The 16074-nt window shown below is 40.8% G+C and overlaps 1 protein-coding gene across 4 annotated transcripts in view; it reads right to left on the reverse strand.

Moving 5' to 3' along the window:
* The window catches only part of CDC42BPB (CDC42 binding protein kinase beta), a 133526-nt gene that overhangs the window by 80868 nt on the left and 36584 nt on the right, over positions 1-16074 (reverse strand). For all 4 annotated transcript variants that reach the window (XR_011431894.1, XR_002803706.2, XM_023628442.2 and 1 more), the window contains exon 2: positions 5058-5149. Coding sequence is in view for 2 of the 4 variants with exons in the window: in XM_023628442.2 (XP_023484210.2) it covers positions 5058-5149 (92 nt within the window). In the remaining 2 variants the exon portion in view is untranslated. The remainder of the gene's footprint in view (positions 1-5057; positions 5150-16074) is intronic.

Consider the following 16074-nt stretch of genomic DNA (forward strand, 5'->3'; position numbering starts at 1 on the left):
GGGAGATTAGCCCTGAGCTAACATCTGTTGCCAATCCTCCTCTTTTTGCTGAGGAAGACTGGCCCTGAGCTAACATCCGTGCTCATCTTCCTCTACTCTATACGTGGGACGCCTACCACAGCATGGTCTGCCAAGCAGTGCCATGTCCGCACCCGGGATCTGAACCGGCGAACACCTGGGCCACCAAGAAGCGGAACGCGCAAACTTAACCGCTGCGCCACCGAGCCGGCCCTATCTTCATTCTTTTAGTTAACCTTCACCATAGTCCCAGAGAGTGCTTACTTGTAATATCCTTATTGTACAGATGTGGAATTTGAGGCTCAGAGGGGTTAAATAACATGGCTAAGAAGTGGCAAATCTCACTCTTAGGCTTAAGCTTTCAAAGACTAAATTATTAATATAATATAGTCATAAGTAATATAATCACAATTAAATATAATCTCCCCTGGGCCTGATGATGGGAGGCCGCAATGAACACACCCTGATGTGATCCCAGAGCCTGCTGAGGGTCAAAGGCGTCTTCCCTACATACAGGGCTTCCAGCCAGGCTCCCCTTGACCACTGTGTGGATCAAAATCACCCTCCGGTCATCTCCCTTCATCATCTCCCTCAGTGCCACCCTGGTGCTCCTCTCAACACAGCACACTTAAGCTGCTGTTTACATAGTATTTACTATAGAAATGGTCTAACTTAGAAGGAATGGTAGAGTTAATAACTTTTAAGAAAAATAAATTCTGAGGATGATAAGCCTCATGAACAATCCAGATCTTGCTGAAAATGAGGCCTATTAAGGCACAGACTATTTCCAGAAAACATGCAAAATAACTCTCATAAAATACACAGAAGGGAAAAGAATGTATTTGTACATGGAAAATACTTGTCAAATTAAGAAAAAGTAGAAAGGAAATGTAGAAGTTTAATGTAAAGAAATCCCCAAACCCTATATATTGAACAAGCTTTCTCCATTGAACAACTCATAAAGCAAACAATTTGTAAAACTCTTATTTGGTTTACTAGAAACTTCTTCCTGAGCAAAAACTCAGTCTTAATTGCTTCAAAGAGAGATGATGATCTTACAAATTATCTCCAAAATTAGATGTTTCAGTGAAGAAATCAAATAATTTTACAAAACAATAAAAAGTGTTTCTGGGACACACTAAGTGTAACACCTGATGCGAGCTCAGATCTGGTCCTGGAGGGACAAGGACAAAACAAAAACATGCAACAAAGAACATCATTGGGCCAACTGACAAAACTAGTGTAAGACAGTAGATCAGACAAAAAGCATTCTATCAATTTTAAATTTAAGAACTGTGGTTATGAAGTTGAAGTATTAGGGTAAAGGGTCTTGCTTGACATAGGCAACTTACTCTCAGCGGTTCAGTAAAAATTACACACTTCACACACACACAGAGCAGGGGGGAGAGAGAGGCAGATGGAGAGAGAGACAGAGACAGAGAAAAGAGCACAGCAAATATGATAAAGCAAATGAGATAAAACGTTGACAAAAGGGAATCTGGGTAAAGGGTTAGACTGGTGTTCTTTGAATCATTCTATTCATACAACTATTCTGCTAATTTGAAATTGTTTCTAAACAAAGCTTCCAAAGCTTTGTTTCTTTTTTTTAAGTCATTCTAGGAACAAAAGAGAGACAGCCGGGCAGAGTGGTTGGGCACAAAGACTTTGGGATTCGAGTCTAGCTCCACTAGAGGCCACCTTAGGACCACCAGTACCCCCGCTCCAGACAAGTTTCCCATCTTTCCAGTGGAGCAGAGGTGCAGCCAGCGGCTAGAAGGTTTCAATGTGCTCAAGCTTGTGAAGGCAGGAAAGGCCCATCACGCTGAGCAGGGCAAACAGCACCGTCAATCAGCTGCTAGCTGCTGTCATGTTGAAAGCATACCTCTGTATACTGCACCACATTAGCTGGGGAACTGCTCTCCAGAGGGGTGCCAGGATCAAAGGAACTTCCTGGACTGGTTGTCCCCAAGATACTGAGGGGAAGAAGAAGGTGTTTTCAAAGCCACTGTGCTCAAGAAAAAGGGCAATTCCCCAAATATTCTAAACCTTGTTTAAATAATAATCTAGAAATGTTTCTCCAGACTGTGTGGGGGAGGCAGGTTGCAATTTTGAGGTAGCAGATTCATATGCTTACTATGCATGATGCACAATTATGTTGTCCATCAAGTTCTCCACTCTACAAATTCTTTCCAGGGTGCAGGGCTTTCCAGCAGCCCATCCCATGGTCTCAGGACCGCAACTACACACACCTGTGCTCCACTGCAGACACACACACACACACCCACACACTCTGACCGCCCCTGGCTTGTCATTAGGAAAAAGCAATTCAATTAGAACCATATGTCAAAACACACTTCTGGTCCCAACATTGATAAAGAGTGTCTTCATTTCTGTGATCTGTTTGGTGCTGTCAGAGACAGAGAAGTTGAAACTGGGGACACTTGAAATATATGATTACAAGAATACCCCAGGGAGGCAATGATGGTGGTAGTAACACTAGCTACAGAATCCAAAACTCTAGAAATGGCAGGGAAGGATTGGCGAGCAGGTACAGGGAACCAGAGCAGGTACGGAACGGCTGGGCGGCTGGAGGAGTTGGCTGAGGAGGGCCGGCATGCGGAGCCCAAGCCATGGGGTAGGCGTACTTGATGGGAAGGCAAGGACGTGTTTCTCTTAATTTGGGAGGCACTTGAAAGGTGATCGATGTTATCGTCTTTGAAACTCAGAAAAGTGAGTTTTACATTAGGTTCTTTGGTGAAGAAGAGCACTAAAAATAACTGCAGACTATTTTGGTACAACAATTTTCTCCTTTTTCTTTCACTTTCCTCCTGAAGGTCATCCCCTCTTGCCCTCTTCCTGCCGCTCTGAACACTCTCAAATGGGCATGATGTAACTGCAGAGCTCGGCAGGGGCCTGGGCCTTGCTCATCTCCACCCCAGAGCCTGGCATAGCTTCCAAGACAAGGAAGACCCAGTCGGTAAAAGTATACACTGAATTGAACCAGGTTTTAATTTTAAAAGGCTTTCTCTTTCTTCTCACTAAACAACAAAACCATACTTACAACATCATATAACCTACCTACAGCTCAGAGATTTGTTATTTCTATGTGGAACTCAATTTTTTCCCATGGTTCCTTTAAACAAGTTTCCCTGTTTGTGACAATCAGGAGAGTCGCTCCTGGGGATGGATAGAGTCCATGTGGGGGTGTCTGGGAGGCAAGAGGAGGGAAACTTAGAAGTTCCAGGGGATAGAAATGCTCTGTATCGATTGGGGTGCTGGTTACACAGGTGTAAGCATCTGTCATAACTCAAACTGTACACTGAGATCTGTGCATTTTATATGTAATATACCTCAATATTTTTTATTTTTTTATTTTTTAAAAAACAACCTCCCTGTCCCATTCCAGCCCTTAGTAAGTTGAATTTGGCTGGGAAGTCCTGGATCCAGGGTCATTCAAGGTCAAAGTGGAGATCCAGTCAGCCTGGGATGGGCCTGGGAGGGGCTGCCATCCCAGAGGACAAGGCTTCCACTAAGCAGGACCCCAGTGGTGCTGCTTCCCCTCTGCCCGCCCTTCACTCTTAAGGGTGGGCCGGGGGGCGGGGTATGTAGACAGGGCTGGGAGTGAGGTATGAGGATGAGAGTCGAGGGTCTGTCACAGGACTTGGGGCTGGGGTCTGATCTGAGGCCAGGACAGTTCCCAAAGAAGCGATGAGGGCACAACACACAACTGCCTCCACTTGCTCAGGCAGGCCAGAGCTTTCTCACTCTATCTTTTAAGCATTTTCTTAGGCGTATTTTCTTTTTGTGTATTCGCTAAAGCCCTACAGATAAAGCAGGGGTGTCACCAGGTGCCTGTAGCAGACGAATCATCAAAAATATTGAGATGTTTTCTAAGACAGATTATGGGCCTTGTTTCAACTCAGTAGTCACAAGAGATACTTCAGAGCAAGGAAGCTCTCTCTTTGCTTGCTTACTTTCTCATCTACACAATATAAAATGCACGCCCTGCAGAACAAAGGCCATCTCACATTTTGTAGCACTTTACAGTCATGTCCAGTAGGTTCACTGTCAGGCAGGGCACACACGCTGCTGTGATGTGACACAGAGTTTTATTGTTGGACTCTTCCTCAGTAACCGACAAGCACAGTTCTCCAGCCTGGGAGAGCTAACAGTAAAACCGAAGTATAGGAGTTAATACATTCAAAGTTTACGAGGCAAAACTGTGAAGACGACTAACTAGAAAACCACCTGATACTGTCTGCTGAGGGAGCCTGAGCCTCTGCTTGGCTGGGGCAGAACCACCCGCCCCCTGCCAGGGAGGGTGCTGGACGTGAGCCTGGAGGAGAGCGCCACCTGCAGAAGCTGTGGCCTCCCCGTTGAAGCTGTCTAGCCCAGGGAGGAAGGACAACATGCCCAATACAGAGTGGAGGCAGCAAACGTCCTTCGTGAGGGGCCTAGTGTGCAATGTGCCCTCCTCCCTTGTGCATGCAAGCGGACTCGTTACGAGCACGAGGACTGACATGGGCAAGACAAATAATGCAAATGACTGTCCTTATACCCTCTGTGCATTTTTTAGAAAATGACTGCCAAGACATTTTTCAGTTAACGAGTGGATTTTTTAAAAACTTATTTCTCTGTAAGAAACTATTTTGGTCCAGACATTACTTAGAGTAATAATCATACTCCAATATTACTATTAAATAATAACATTGTAAATAATATTGCTATTATTTACTAAATATTAAATAAGTAGTAAATACTAAATAAATAATATTACTATTATTACTAAATAGTAAATAATATTACTATTAATATTTAACAGTAATAAAAATAATAGTCATAAAAACCCTATCACAAGCTTCTGTTTTTATTTTTCTCTTCTTAATTCTACCTTTCAGATTTTGTCCACCAAGAACTCTCCAAATGACACCAATAATTACTTATCCCAAAATCAATATATAGGACCATAAAAATGCTAGATGGGAGCTGTTGCTGTTTTGGCAATCTATGCAAAATTAACAAAATAAAGTTTATCTTACCTCACCAAAAGCACCTCTTCCAATTACTTTAATTATTTCGAAGTCTTCTCGATGAAGTTGCATGTCCTTCACCAGTTGTGTAAATGGTTTAGCTATAAATTTAAAAAAGTAAAATTAACAATTTACTCTAATAAGCTGATACTATATCAAAATTTAATTGATTGGGGTATTACACTAAGTTATACTTATTTAGAAAAAATGTTTACTTTTTAAATGACTATTTTTAAAATGTTTAATATCTGGGAAGATTTAGAAAGCCAGTATTTATGCTAAATTAATGCAGCTGTTTATTATTAGCACCTATACTTCAATATCTGTTACAACAAATCCCACCACAGGAAGATCCCCTGGGAAAAATCATTACAGCTAAGATCTACCTATTGAACAGTGACTGCCAAGTGCACCCCTGCCTGTTCTGTGGCAAGGCTCGCCGTAATTGCTGTGAGGAACACCAGTGCCAGGGGAGCGAGCTCTGAGCTCTACCTGTCGGCTCAGCCAAGGGCATTGGGGAAACTTGAGACAGTCTCCAAGACAATGACGGACCCCCCCTAGACACAAGGAACCGTCCTTGACAATCAGTGGAGCCTCTCACAGTAACCTCAGTCAAGGACTGGGAGAAGCACTTCATATTGCTCCCTGTGTTCCACAGACCCACTCTCTGAGATTAATTCTATTATTATCCACATTTTAGGGAGGAGAAAGTGAGCCACGTTTCTTTGGAGAGTGTGTTGGGTTGGTCAGTGTCCCCTTAAAATCTGTCCACCAGGAACCTGTGAATATGACCTTGTTTGGAAGTCTTTGCAGACGTAATCAAGTTAAGACGAGGATACAAACAGGAATGGGATAGGCCCTAAATCCAACATGACTGGTATCCTTATAAAATGAGGGAATTTGGACACACAGGGAAAAAAGCCATGTGAAGATAGAAGCACAGATTGGAGCGATTCAGTTACAAGCCAAGGAGCACCAAGGGTTGCTGCCACCACCAGAAGCTGGTAGATAGGAAAGGATTCTTCCCTAGAGCCTTCAGAAGGAGCAGTGCCCTGCTGACACCTTGACTTTGGCCTTCTGGCCTCTGGAGCTGTGAGAGAAAAAAAGTCTCTTTTAAGCCCCCCAGTTTGTAGTAATTTGTTCCAGCAGCCCCAGGAAACTGCTCCAGAGAGTCTGCTTATTCCTTCCCAGGAACACAGAGCAAGTGGCAGAGCCAAGACCTGACGCCATGCAGCTCAACTCCACAAGCAGCACTTTCTTTTTTCTTTTTTTTTTTTTTAAAGGTATGTTTGTTTGGGGGGTTTTTGGTGAGGAAGATTGGCCCTGAGCTAACATCTGTTACCAATCTTTATTTTTTTCATCCCTAAAGCCCCAGTACATAGCTGTATATCCTAGTTGTAGGTCATTCTAATTCTTCTATGTGGGATGTCACCAAAGCACGGCTGGATGAGCAGGATGTAGGTCCGCACCCAGGATCCAAAGCAGCAAACCCCAGGCCGCTGAAGCAGCGTACACAAACTTAACCACTCGGCCACGGGGCTGGCCCCACAACACCCTCTTGACCACTATCCATCTTCCCCTCAGTCTAGAACCCATTTAGTTAATCATATCTCTTACACTTGTTCTTATTTTCACCTTCAGGCCTAAATTCACATGTTTTATGCTAACTTTCATTTGTCCTATATACAGTAGCTCTTTTTCAAATCCTCCACTACACAGTTTTGCAAAATGGTCTCATTGGGGGAAACAGGGCAAAGTGTACAAGGGCCCTTTCTGTATTATTTCTTACAACTACACGTGCACCTATAATAATCTCTTCCCACCCAAAAAAACCTGCAATCTGACATTTTATGGACTTCTTTTAATTGAGCTCCATATTATTAATCTAATTCTATATTTTTTATCCTTAAATAGTTGTTTAGTACCACTAAGGTTTGATCACCATGGTTCACTGATCCAAGGAGCAATAGCCAGAGCACCAGAAGGTTCTTGGCACGTACTGATAGCGAGTTACTACCACCATCACCGTAAATGCCCATCAACACAGAGATTAGGAACAGAATAGACAGGGCCCGAATTATTTTTTTTAGAAGGCCAGGCTAGGGGCTGGCCCAGTGGCATAGTGGTTAAGTTTGTGTGTTCTGCTTTGGCAGCCCAGGGTTTGCAGGTTCAGACTCCTTATGGACCTACACACCACTCATCAAGCCATGCTGTGGTGGCATCCCACATACAAACTAGAGGAAGATTGGCACAGATGTCAGCTCAGCGACAGTCTTCCTCAAGCAAAAAGAGGAAGACTGGCAACAGATGTTAGCTCAGGGCCAATCTTCTTCACCACAAACATCAACAAAAGAAAGAAAATCCTGGAGCTAGAACTTAAAAGTTCATCTTTGGGGAGTGACGTCAGCATCACGGCAGAGTGAACTTGCCTGGGATGCTCTCCCCTCCAACATACAACAAAAAGGAGCAACCATATTCCACCAGAAAATACTCTAAAAACACAAAAATCCTCAGAGAGACACGCAACCACATGAAGAAGGGCAGAGAGGCTGGAGCCCCCGTCAGAGGAGCTAGAACCAGGTAAGAGAGAACTTCGCTCCCTCCCCTAAAGACTGTGGTTGCTGCTGGGGAGGATGCGTGAGGGAAGGAGTGGGGGAGGGGTCACATGTCCGTGGATCACCCAGGACTCCCTAGGGTCCTTGTAGCCTAGAGGGAAGCCCTCTAATGGGCAAAAGTTTTCTGTGGGGTGACCTCATCAAGCCAAGAGCCCTGGAGACCAGATAGTGACAGGTGATCGGAAACCTGGGACTGCAGCAGGAGAAAGCGCCCGACGCCCGACCTATGCAGCACCATCTTAGCTGAAGGCAGAGGGCTCAAAACACGTGGCTCTCGACCCCCACCTAGTGGCGACAGGCTATAACTGCAACAGAATAGTATCAGAATGAGAAAGACCCTACCTTCCAACATCAGGCACTACATCAAACCTCCAAACCAGAGAGAAAACGACAAGCACCCAGAACTCAGTCCTGAGGACACAGAAATATGTAAGCTAAACAACAATGAATTCAAAATAGCTATCATCAGAAAACTCAATGAGCTAAAAGAGAATATAGACAAACAATTCAACAAGATCAGGAGCTACTTCACAAAAGAGATTGAAACTATAAAGAAGAATTAATCAGAAATATTAGAGATGAAAGACACAATGGAAGAGACAAAACAAAATATGGATTCCCTGGATGCTCGTGTGGATATCATAGAGGAGCAAATCAGCATAATCGAAGACAGACATGTTGAAACGCTCCAGACAGAGGAGGAGAGAGAACTGAGACTAAAAGAAATGAAGAATGTCTCTGAGAAATATTCAACTCAATGAGAAAATGCAACATAAGAATTATAGGTATTCAAGAAGGTGAAGAGAAAGAGAATGGAGCAGAAAGCGTATTCAAAGAAATAATAGCAGAGAACTTCCCAGATCTAGGGAATGAGAGAAATATGTGTGGAGGAAGCTTCCAGGTCCCCTAGATTTATCAATGTAAAAAGACCTACTGCAAGGCATATAGTAGTAAAACTGGCAAAAATGAATGACAAAGAAAGAATACTCAGGGAAGCAAGGCAGAAGAAAATAACCTACAAAGGAATCCCTATCAGACTTTCAGCAGATTTCTCTACAGAAACCTTACAAGCTAAGAGAGAATGGAATGACATATTCAAAACTTTAAAAGATAAAAATCTTCAGCCAAGAATACTCTATCCAGCAAAAATATCCTTCAGATATGAGGGAGAAATTAAATCTTTCCCAGACAAACAAAAGCTAAGAGACTTCATAGCAACGAGACCCCCACTACAAGAAATCCTCAAGAAGGCCCCTCATACCTGAAAAAAGAAAAAAAATGGAGGAAGTGGTCACAAAACACAGAGTAAGGAGACAAATAGGTAGACAGAATCAGAATACGACAGCAAATATTCAACCATAGCATTAGGCTAAAGGGAAGGAAGACACCAAAAACAAAGACAATCTTGTCACTTTAACCACAAACTCACAACACACGTTGGAATAAGATATGAGAAAAATAACTTAGGAGGGGAGGAGGAAAGGGACTGAATCAGTTTAGACTAAGGAAATAAGAGGCCATCAGAAAATGGACTATCTTATACATGAGATTCTGAATACAAACTTCAGGGTACCCACTAAACTAAAACATAGAACAGGGATACAAAAAATAAATAAGGAAAAAACAAAGAAACACAGCATAAAAAACTGCATAATTCAATGGGTAGACCAAAACACACAGGGCAAGAAACAAAGGAAATGCAGGAAAACTGGAAAACGAGTGATATAATGACAGCATTAAGCCCTCATACATCAATAATCACCCTCAATGTAAAGGGATTGAATTCTCAACTAAAAAGACACAGAGTGGCAAGATAGATTCAAGAACAAGATCTAACAACTTGTTGACTCCAGGAAACACATCTCAGCTCCAATGACAAACACAGGCTCAGAGTGAAGGGGTGGAAGATGATACTCCAAGCTAATGGCAAACAAAAGAAAGCAGGTGTAGCAATACTTATATCAGACAAAGTAGACTTCAAGACAAGACAAGCAAAGAGAGACAAAGAGGGGCAATATATAATGATCAAAGGGACACTTCATCAAGAAGAAATGATGCTTACAAATATCTATGCACCCAGCACAGGAGCACCAAAGTAACTAAAGCAACTATTAACAAACCTAAAAGAAGATATTAAAAATAACACAATAGTAATAGAGGACCTCAACACCCCACTCACATCATTACACAGATCATCCAGACAGAAAATCAACAAGGAAACAGTAGAATTAAATGAAAAGCTAGACCAGTTGGAGTTAATAGACATATATAGAACACTCCATCCAAAAATAGCAGAATACACATTCTTCTCAAGTGCACAGGGAACATTCTCAAGGATAGACCATATGCTGGGAAACAAGGCAAGCCTCTATAAATTTAAAAAAAATTGAAATAACAACAAGCATCTTCAATCATAATGCTACAAAGCTAGAAATTAATGACAAGAAAAAAGCTGAGAAAGGGACAAAGATGTGGAGACTAAAGAATATGCTACTGAACAAGCAATGGATCACTGAAAAAATTAAAGGAGAAATCAAAAAATATCTGGAGACAAATGAAAATGATAACATGCCATACCAACTCATATGGGATGCAGCAAAAGCTGTATTAAGAGGGAAATTCATTGCAATACAGGTACACCATAACAAACAAGAAAAATCCCAAATAAGCAACCTCAAATTACACCTAAATGAATTAGAAAAAGAACAAACAGAGCCCAAAGTCAGCAGAAGGAGAGAAACAATAAAAATCAGAGCAGAAATAAATGCAATTGAAACAAAAAAGGCAGTAGAAAAGATCAATGAAGCAAAGAGCTGGTTCTTTGAGAAGATAAATAAAACTGACAAACCCCTAGCCAGACTTACAAAGAAAAAAAGACAGAAAGCTCAAATAAACAAAATCAGAAATCAAAGAGAAATAAGAACAGACTCCACAGAAATACAATGGATTATAAGGGAATACTACGAACAACTATATGCTAACAAAATGGATAACCTAGAGGAAATGGATAAATTCTTAGACTCCTACAATCTCCCAAAGCTGAGTCAAGAAGAAACAGACAATCTGAATAGAACAATCACAAGGAAAGAGATTGAAACAGCAATCAAAAGCATCCCAAAGAATAAAACCCCGGGACCAGATGGTTTTCCTCGGGAATTCTATCAAACTTTTAAAGAGGATTTAATACCTATCCTTTTCAAGCTATTCCAAAAAATTAGGGAGAATGGAACACATCCTAACACATTCTACATGGCCAACATCACTCTGATACCAAAGCAGGAGAAAGACAGCACAAAAAAGGAGAACTACAGGCCAATATCGCTGATGAACATAGATGCAAAAATTCTCAAGAAAATTTTGGCAACCCGAATTCAGCAATTCATCAAAAGGATCATATATCATGAACAAGTGAGATTCATACCAGGGACACAGGGATGGTTCAGCATCCATAAGTCAATCAATGTGATACACCACATCAACAAATTGAGGAATAAAAACCACATGATCATCTCAATAGATGCAGAAAAAGCATTTGACAAGATCCAATAGCCATTTATGATAAAAAAAAAAAAAAACTCTTAACAAAATGGGGATAGAAGGAAATTACCTCAACATCATAAAGGCCATATATGACAAACCCACAGCCAACATCATACTCAAAGGGCAAAGACTGAGTGCCATCCCCCTGAGAACAGGAACAAGACAAGGATGCCCACTATCACCACTCTTATTGAACATAGTACTGGAGGGTTTGGCCAGAGCAATTAGGCAAGAGAAAGGAATAAAAGGAATCTAAATAGGGAGTGAAGAAGTGAAACTCTCGCTGCTTGCAGACGACAGGATCTTATATATAGAAAACTCCAAAGAATCCATTGGAAAACTATTAGATATAATTAACAACTACAGTAAAGTTTCAGGGTACAGAATCAACTTACAAAAATCAGTTGCTTTTCTATACTCCAATAACAAACTTACAGAAACAGAACTCAAGAATATAATTCCACTTGCAATTGCAACTAAAAGAATAGAGTACCTAGGAATAAATTTAACCAAGGAGGTGAAGGACTTATACAATGAAAACTATAAGGCATTACTGAGAGAAATTCATAATGACATAAAGAGATGGAAAGAGATTCCTTGCTCATGGATTGGAAGACTAAACAGTTAAAATGTCCATACTACCCAAAGCAATCTACAGATTCAATGCAATCCCTATCAGAATCCCAACGACATTCTTCATGGAAACAGAACAAAGAATCCTACAATTCATGTGGGGCAATCAAAGACCCCAAATTGCCAAGGCAATCCTGAGAAAAAAGAACAAAGCTGGAGGTATCACAATCCCTGACTTCAAAATGTACTACAAAGCCATAGTGACCAAAATGGCATGGTACTGGTACAAAAACAGGCACAAAGATCAATGGAACAGAACTGAAAGCCCAGAAATAAAACCACACATCTACGGACAGCTAATCTTCGACAAAGGTGCCAAGAACATGAAATGGAGAAAAGACAGTCTCTTCAATAAATGGTGCTGGGAAAACTGGACAGCCACATGCAAAAGAATGAAGGTAGACCACTATCTCATGCCATACACAAAAACAAACTCAAAATGGATGAAAGACTTGACCTGAAACTATAAAACTCCTGGAAGACAATATTGGTAGTATACTCTTTCACACTGAACTAAAAAGGATCTTTTCAAATACCATGTCCTCTCAGACAAGGGAAACAAAAGAAAAAATAAACAAGTGGGAATTCATCAGACTACAGAGCTTCTGCAATGCAAAAGAAATGAGGATCAAAACAAAGAGACAACCTACCAATTGGGAGAAAATATTTGCAAATCATATATCTGACAAGGTGTTAATCTCCGTAACATATAAGGAACTCACACAGCTGAACAATAAGAAAGCAAACAACCCGTTCAAAAAGTGGGCAGAGGAGATGAATAGACATTTTTCCAAAAAAGATATACAGATGGCCAATAAACACATGAAAAGATGTTCAACAATCACTAATCACCAGGGAAATGCAAAGCAAAACTACACTAAGATAGCATCTTACACCTGTTAAAATGGCTATAATCACTAAGACTAAAAATAACAAATGTTGGAGAGAAGGGAACCCTCATACACTGCTGGTGGCAGTGCAAACTGGTGCAACCAATATGGAAAACAGTATGGAGATTCCTCAAAAAACTAAAAATAGAGCTACCATATGACCCAGCTATCCCACTACTGGGTATCTACCCAAACAACTTGAAATCAACAATCCAAAGTGACATATGCACCCCTACGTCCATCACAGCACTATTCACAATAGCCAAGACATGGAAGCAACCCAAGTGCCCACCAACCAATGATTGGATGAAGAAGATGTGGTATAGATACAATGGAATACTACTCAGCCAGAAAAAAAGGACGAATTCATCCCATTTGCAATAACATGGAAGGACCAGAGGGAATTACCTAAGCAAAATAAGCCTGTCTGAGAAAGGCAAACACCAGATGATTTCACTCATATGTGGAATATAAACAAGTACTTGGACAAAGAAAACAGTTCAGTGGTTATCAGGGGAAGGGGGCTGGGGGGGCACAGGGAGTGAAGGGGAACACTTATGTGGTGACAGTCAAGAAATAACATACAACTGAAATCTCACATTGATATAAACTATTATGAATTCAACTAAAAAAAAGTTCACCTCTGAACTATATAATATGCTTCTTTCAAATATCATCAAAAATAACCATTCCCAAAATTCCTAATGGAAATACGTATTTTCAACAACTACTGCAGACTACAACCTCTCTTAGTATCTTTTGGGGGAACCAAATGGTACCTTTCATTTTACCACGAAGCAAAACAATCCCAACAAATCTGATTTGTTCTATTTTACCACCAGAAGAGAGAGTCTGGAAAAGAAAGAAGACTGATCAGGTATGAACGAGCTATGCCACAAGCCACACCAGAGTGCACACTATAGAAATGCTCACTCTGGCAGTGGTTCAACACATCATTCTGGACTCTTTTACAAAAACCCCAAAGACCCACAAAATTTGCTAGCCACTGTTTTAAATGTGCAAACTGAACAGCAACATTCATGGAAATCAAAGAAAATTCTACCAATAATTGTATCATGAACCACTTTAACTTGCCTACGTTCCCATTCCAGTTCTTGCTTACAGACAAGTTTGATGTTTACACAGGATATTTTTTGTATCCTGCTTTTATTTCTCTTCTTATATTTTTCATGTTTCTACACTACTCAATTATCATTTTAACAGTTACATAATATTTCACTAAGTTGACACACCAACAATTTTAAATCGTGTCTACTGAACACACAGGTTAAATGCTTAGTTTTTTAAATGATTTTCTTGGTGAATAAATTTTCAACGAACATTTTCATAAACACAGCTTTTTTACTAGTTTAAATTAATTTTTAGGATGAAATTCCAGGACTCTCCAAAAGGCACTAACTTTTTTTACAGTTCCTAAAATCTGCCCTCCAAACTGTTATCTCCTGAGTCACACCACGTGAGTTGCTGGTTCTACCACCAATTCTCCCCAATACCCTACACTGATGTCTCACCTCCCTCTGAAATTGATAGTTCTTTGACGCCTGGTGATGCTAATATTCTCCCATGTCCGGCTGTACGCACTATATGTCAATTATCCATTCATGACATTTGCTCATTAATCATGTCTTGATCTTTTTTTTTTGTCTTGATCTTTTTTAATTGACTATATAAGTACTCTATTTTGGCTTTGTCAGACATAATAGCTGTAAACACCATTCCTCCAGTCTGTTGCCTCTTTTCATCTGAATTAAGTTACTTTTATTTTATAGAAATTATCAGTTTTAATAAAAGCATCACTTTAAAAAACTGAATTCATTTTTCCTTTGTCATTTTATTATTAAGGCTAGGAAAGTTATCAACTCTTTAAGGATCTGACATTCAATCCTATTTTTAGCTAAATGGCTTTTTAAAGTAGTTAATATTATTCATGTGTTGTTTACAGTATTTTGGAGTATGGTGTGAAGTGTTTATCTTAATTTCTAGTTTGAACCATCTATATGTATTGATGTGATCCCACGCTACACCACCTAGTTCTGTTTACCACCCCTGCCCTGAGCAGGAGGAGGCCAAGTGCACTGTGGGACGCAGGGGAAAGCCCTAGCTCCCATTCAGGAGATTCAAGTCCTAAGTGCGCCACTTGGCAGCCTGCCATCTTAGAAGAGTCATTTGATCCTCTGTGACTAAATTTCCTCATCCATAAAATGGGCTAAAGGTCTCTCCCACCACCTCAGGGACCCATCAGCAGTGAGGACTGAGGCAGAAAAGAGTGAAGAAAGTACCTTATGGTAAGGCTGTGACCTAAATGGCCTTCTCATGATCTCTCCTCTTTCCACACCAATTATCCTAGAGTTATTTGATCTTCCTTGTCAAGTTTTCCTCCTACTCTTTTGATAAAATGTATTTTGTTGCTTACTCATTTTACACAGTTATGTACAAATTTCCCTGAAATGGATGGACACGGATTTATCAGGGCCAGTCTGATAATGGGAGAAAAACTATGGAAACACTCGAGATGAGAACTTGAAAAGATAAACTAAGAATCAAACAATAGGAAATCAACTAGGTGAATGAAAGCTACTTTTCAAAAATGGCGCTAAAAAGGATCTGGAAGGAAAAGTCTAAAGGAAAACCATATTCTAAAAAAAATGTAGGGGCCGGCCAGGTGGCGCAGCGGTTAAGTTCACACATTCCGTTTTGGTGGCCCGGGTTTTGCTGGTTCGGATCCCGGGTACAGACATGGCAACGCTTGGCAGGCCATGATGTGGCAGGCGTCCCACATATAAAGTAGAGGAAGATGGGCACGGATGTTACCTCAGGGCCAGTCTTCCTCAGCAAAAAGAGGAGGATTGGCAGCAGATGTTAGCTCAGGGCTAATCTTTCTCAAAAATAAATAAATAAAAAATTTTTTTAAAAAGTCAAATATTTTCAACCAGTTCTGAGGACATAGTGAAAATACTGTACTGGTCTGTAACAATTATTAAGACTGCATCAGCTAAAAACACAAGAGAAGATCCGGTCCTAGCGGCAGAGCACCCCGCTAAACCACAGGGTATTGAGGCCATGGAATCCTCTGACAGGAGGGGACTAAGAAATATGGACAGGACTCAAACAGGTGAAAAGGAGAAAGAGTGCCATTTCAAATGGGGTGTTAGTCAGTGGTAACACAGGAACAAAGTGACCCCACCATCTGGACTGGAGTCAGAAACCACACCAGTTATTTAAACAAAGAAAATTTAACACAAAGGACTGTTGTCTAGGCGGCTGAGAAAGCAAAAAGGGAGCACTATATTATCATGGAGACAGCAGGAGCAGGACGCAGCTACTGCC

This window comes from Equus caballus, chromosome 24, assembly GCF_041296265.1.
Source record: "Equus caballus isolate H_3958 breed thoroughbred chromosome 24, TB-T2T, whole genome shotgun sequence".
NCBI classification, from domain to species: Eukaryota; Metazoa; Chordata; class Mammalia; order Perissodactyla; family Equidae; genus Equus; species Equus caballus.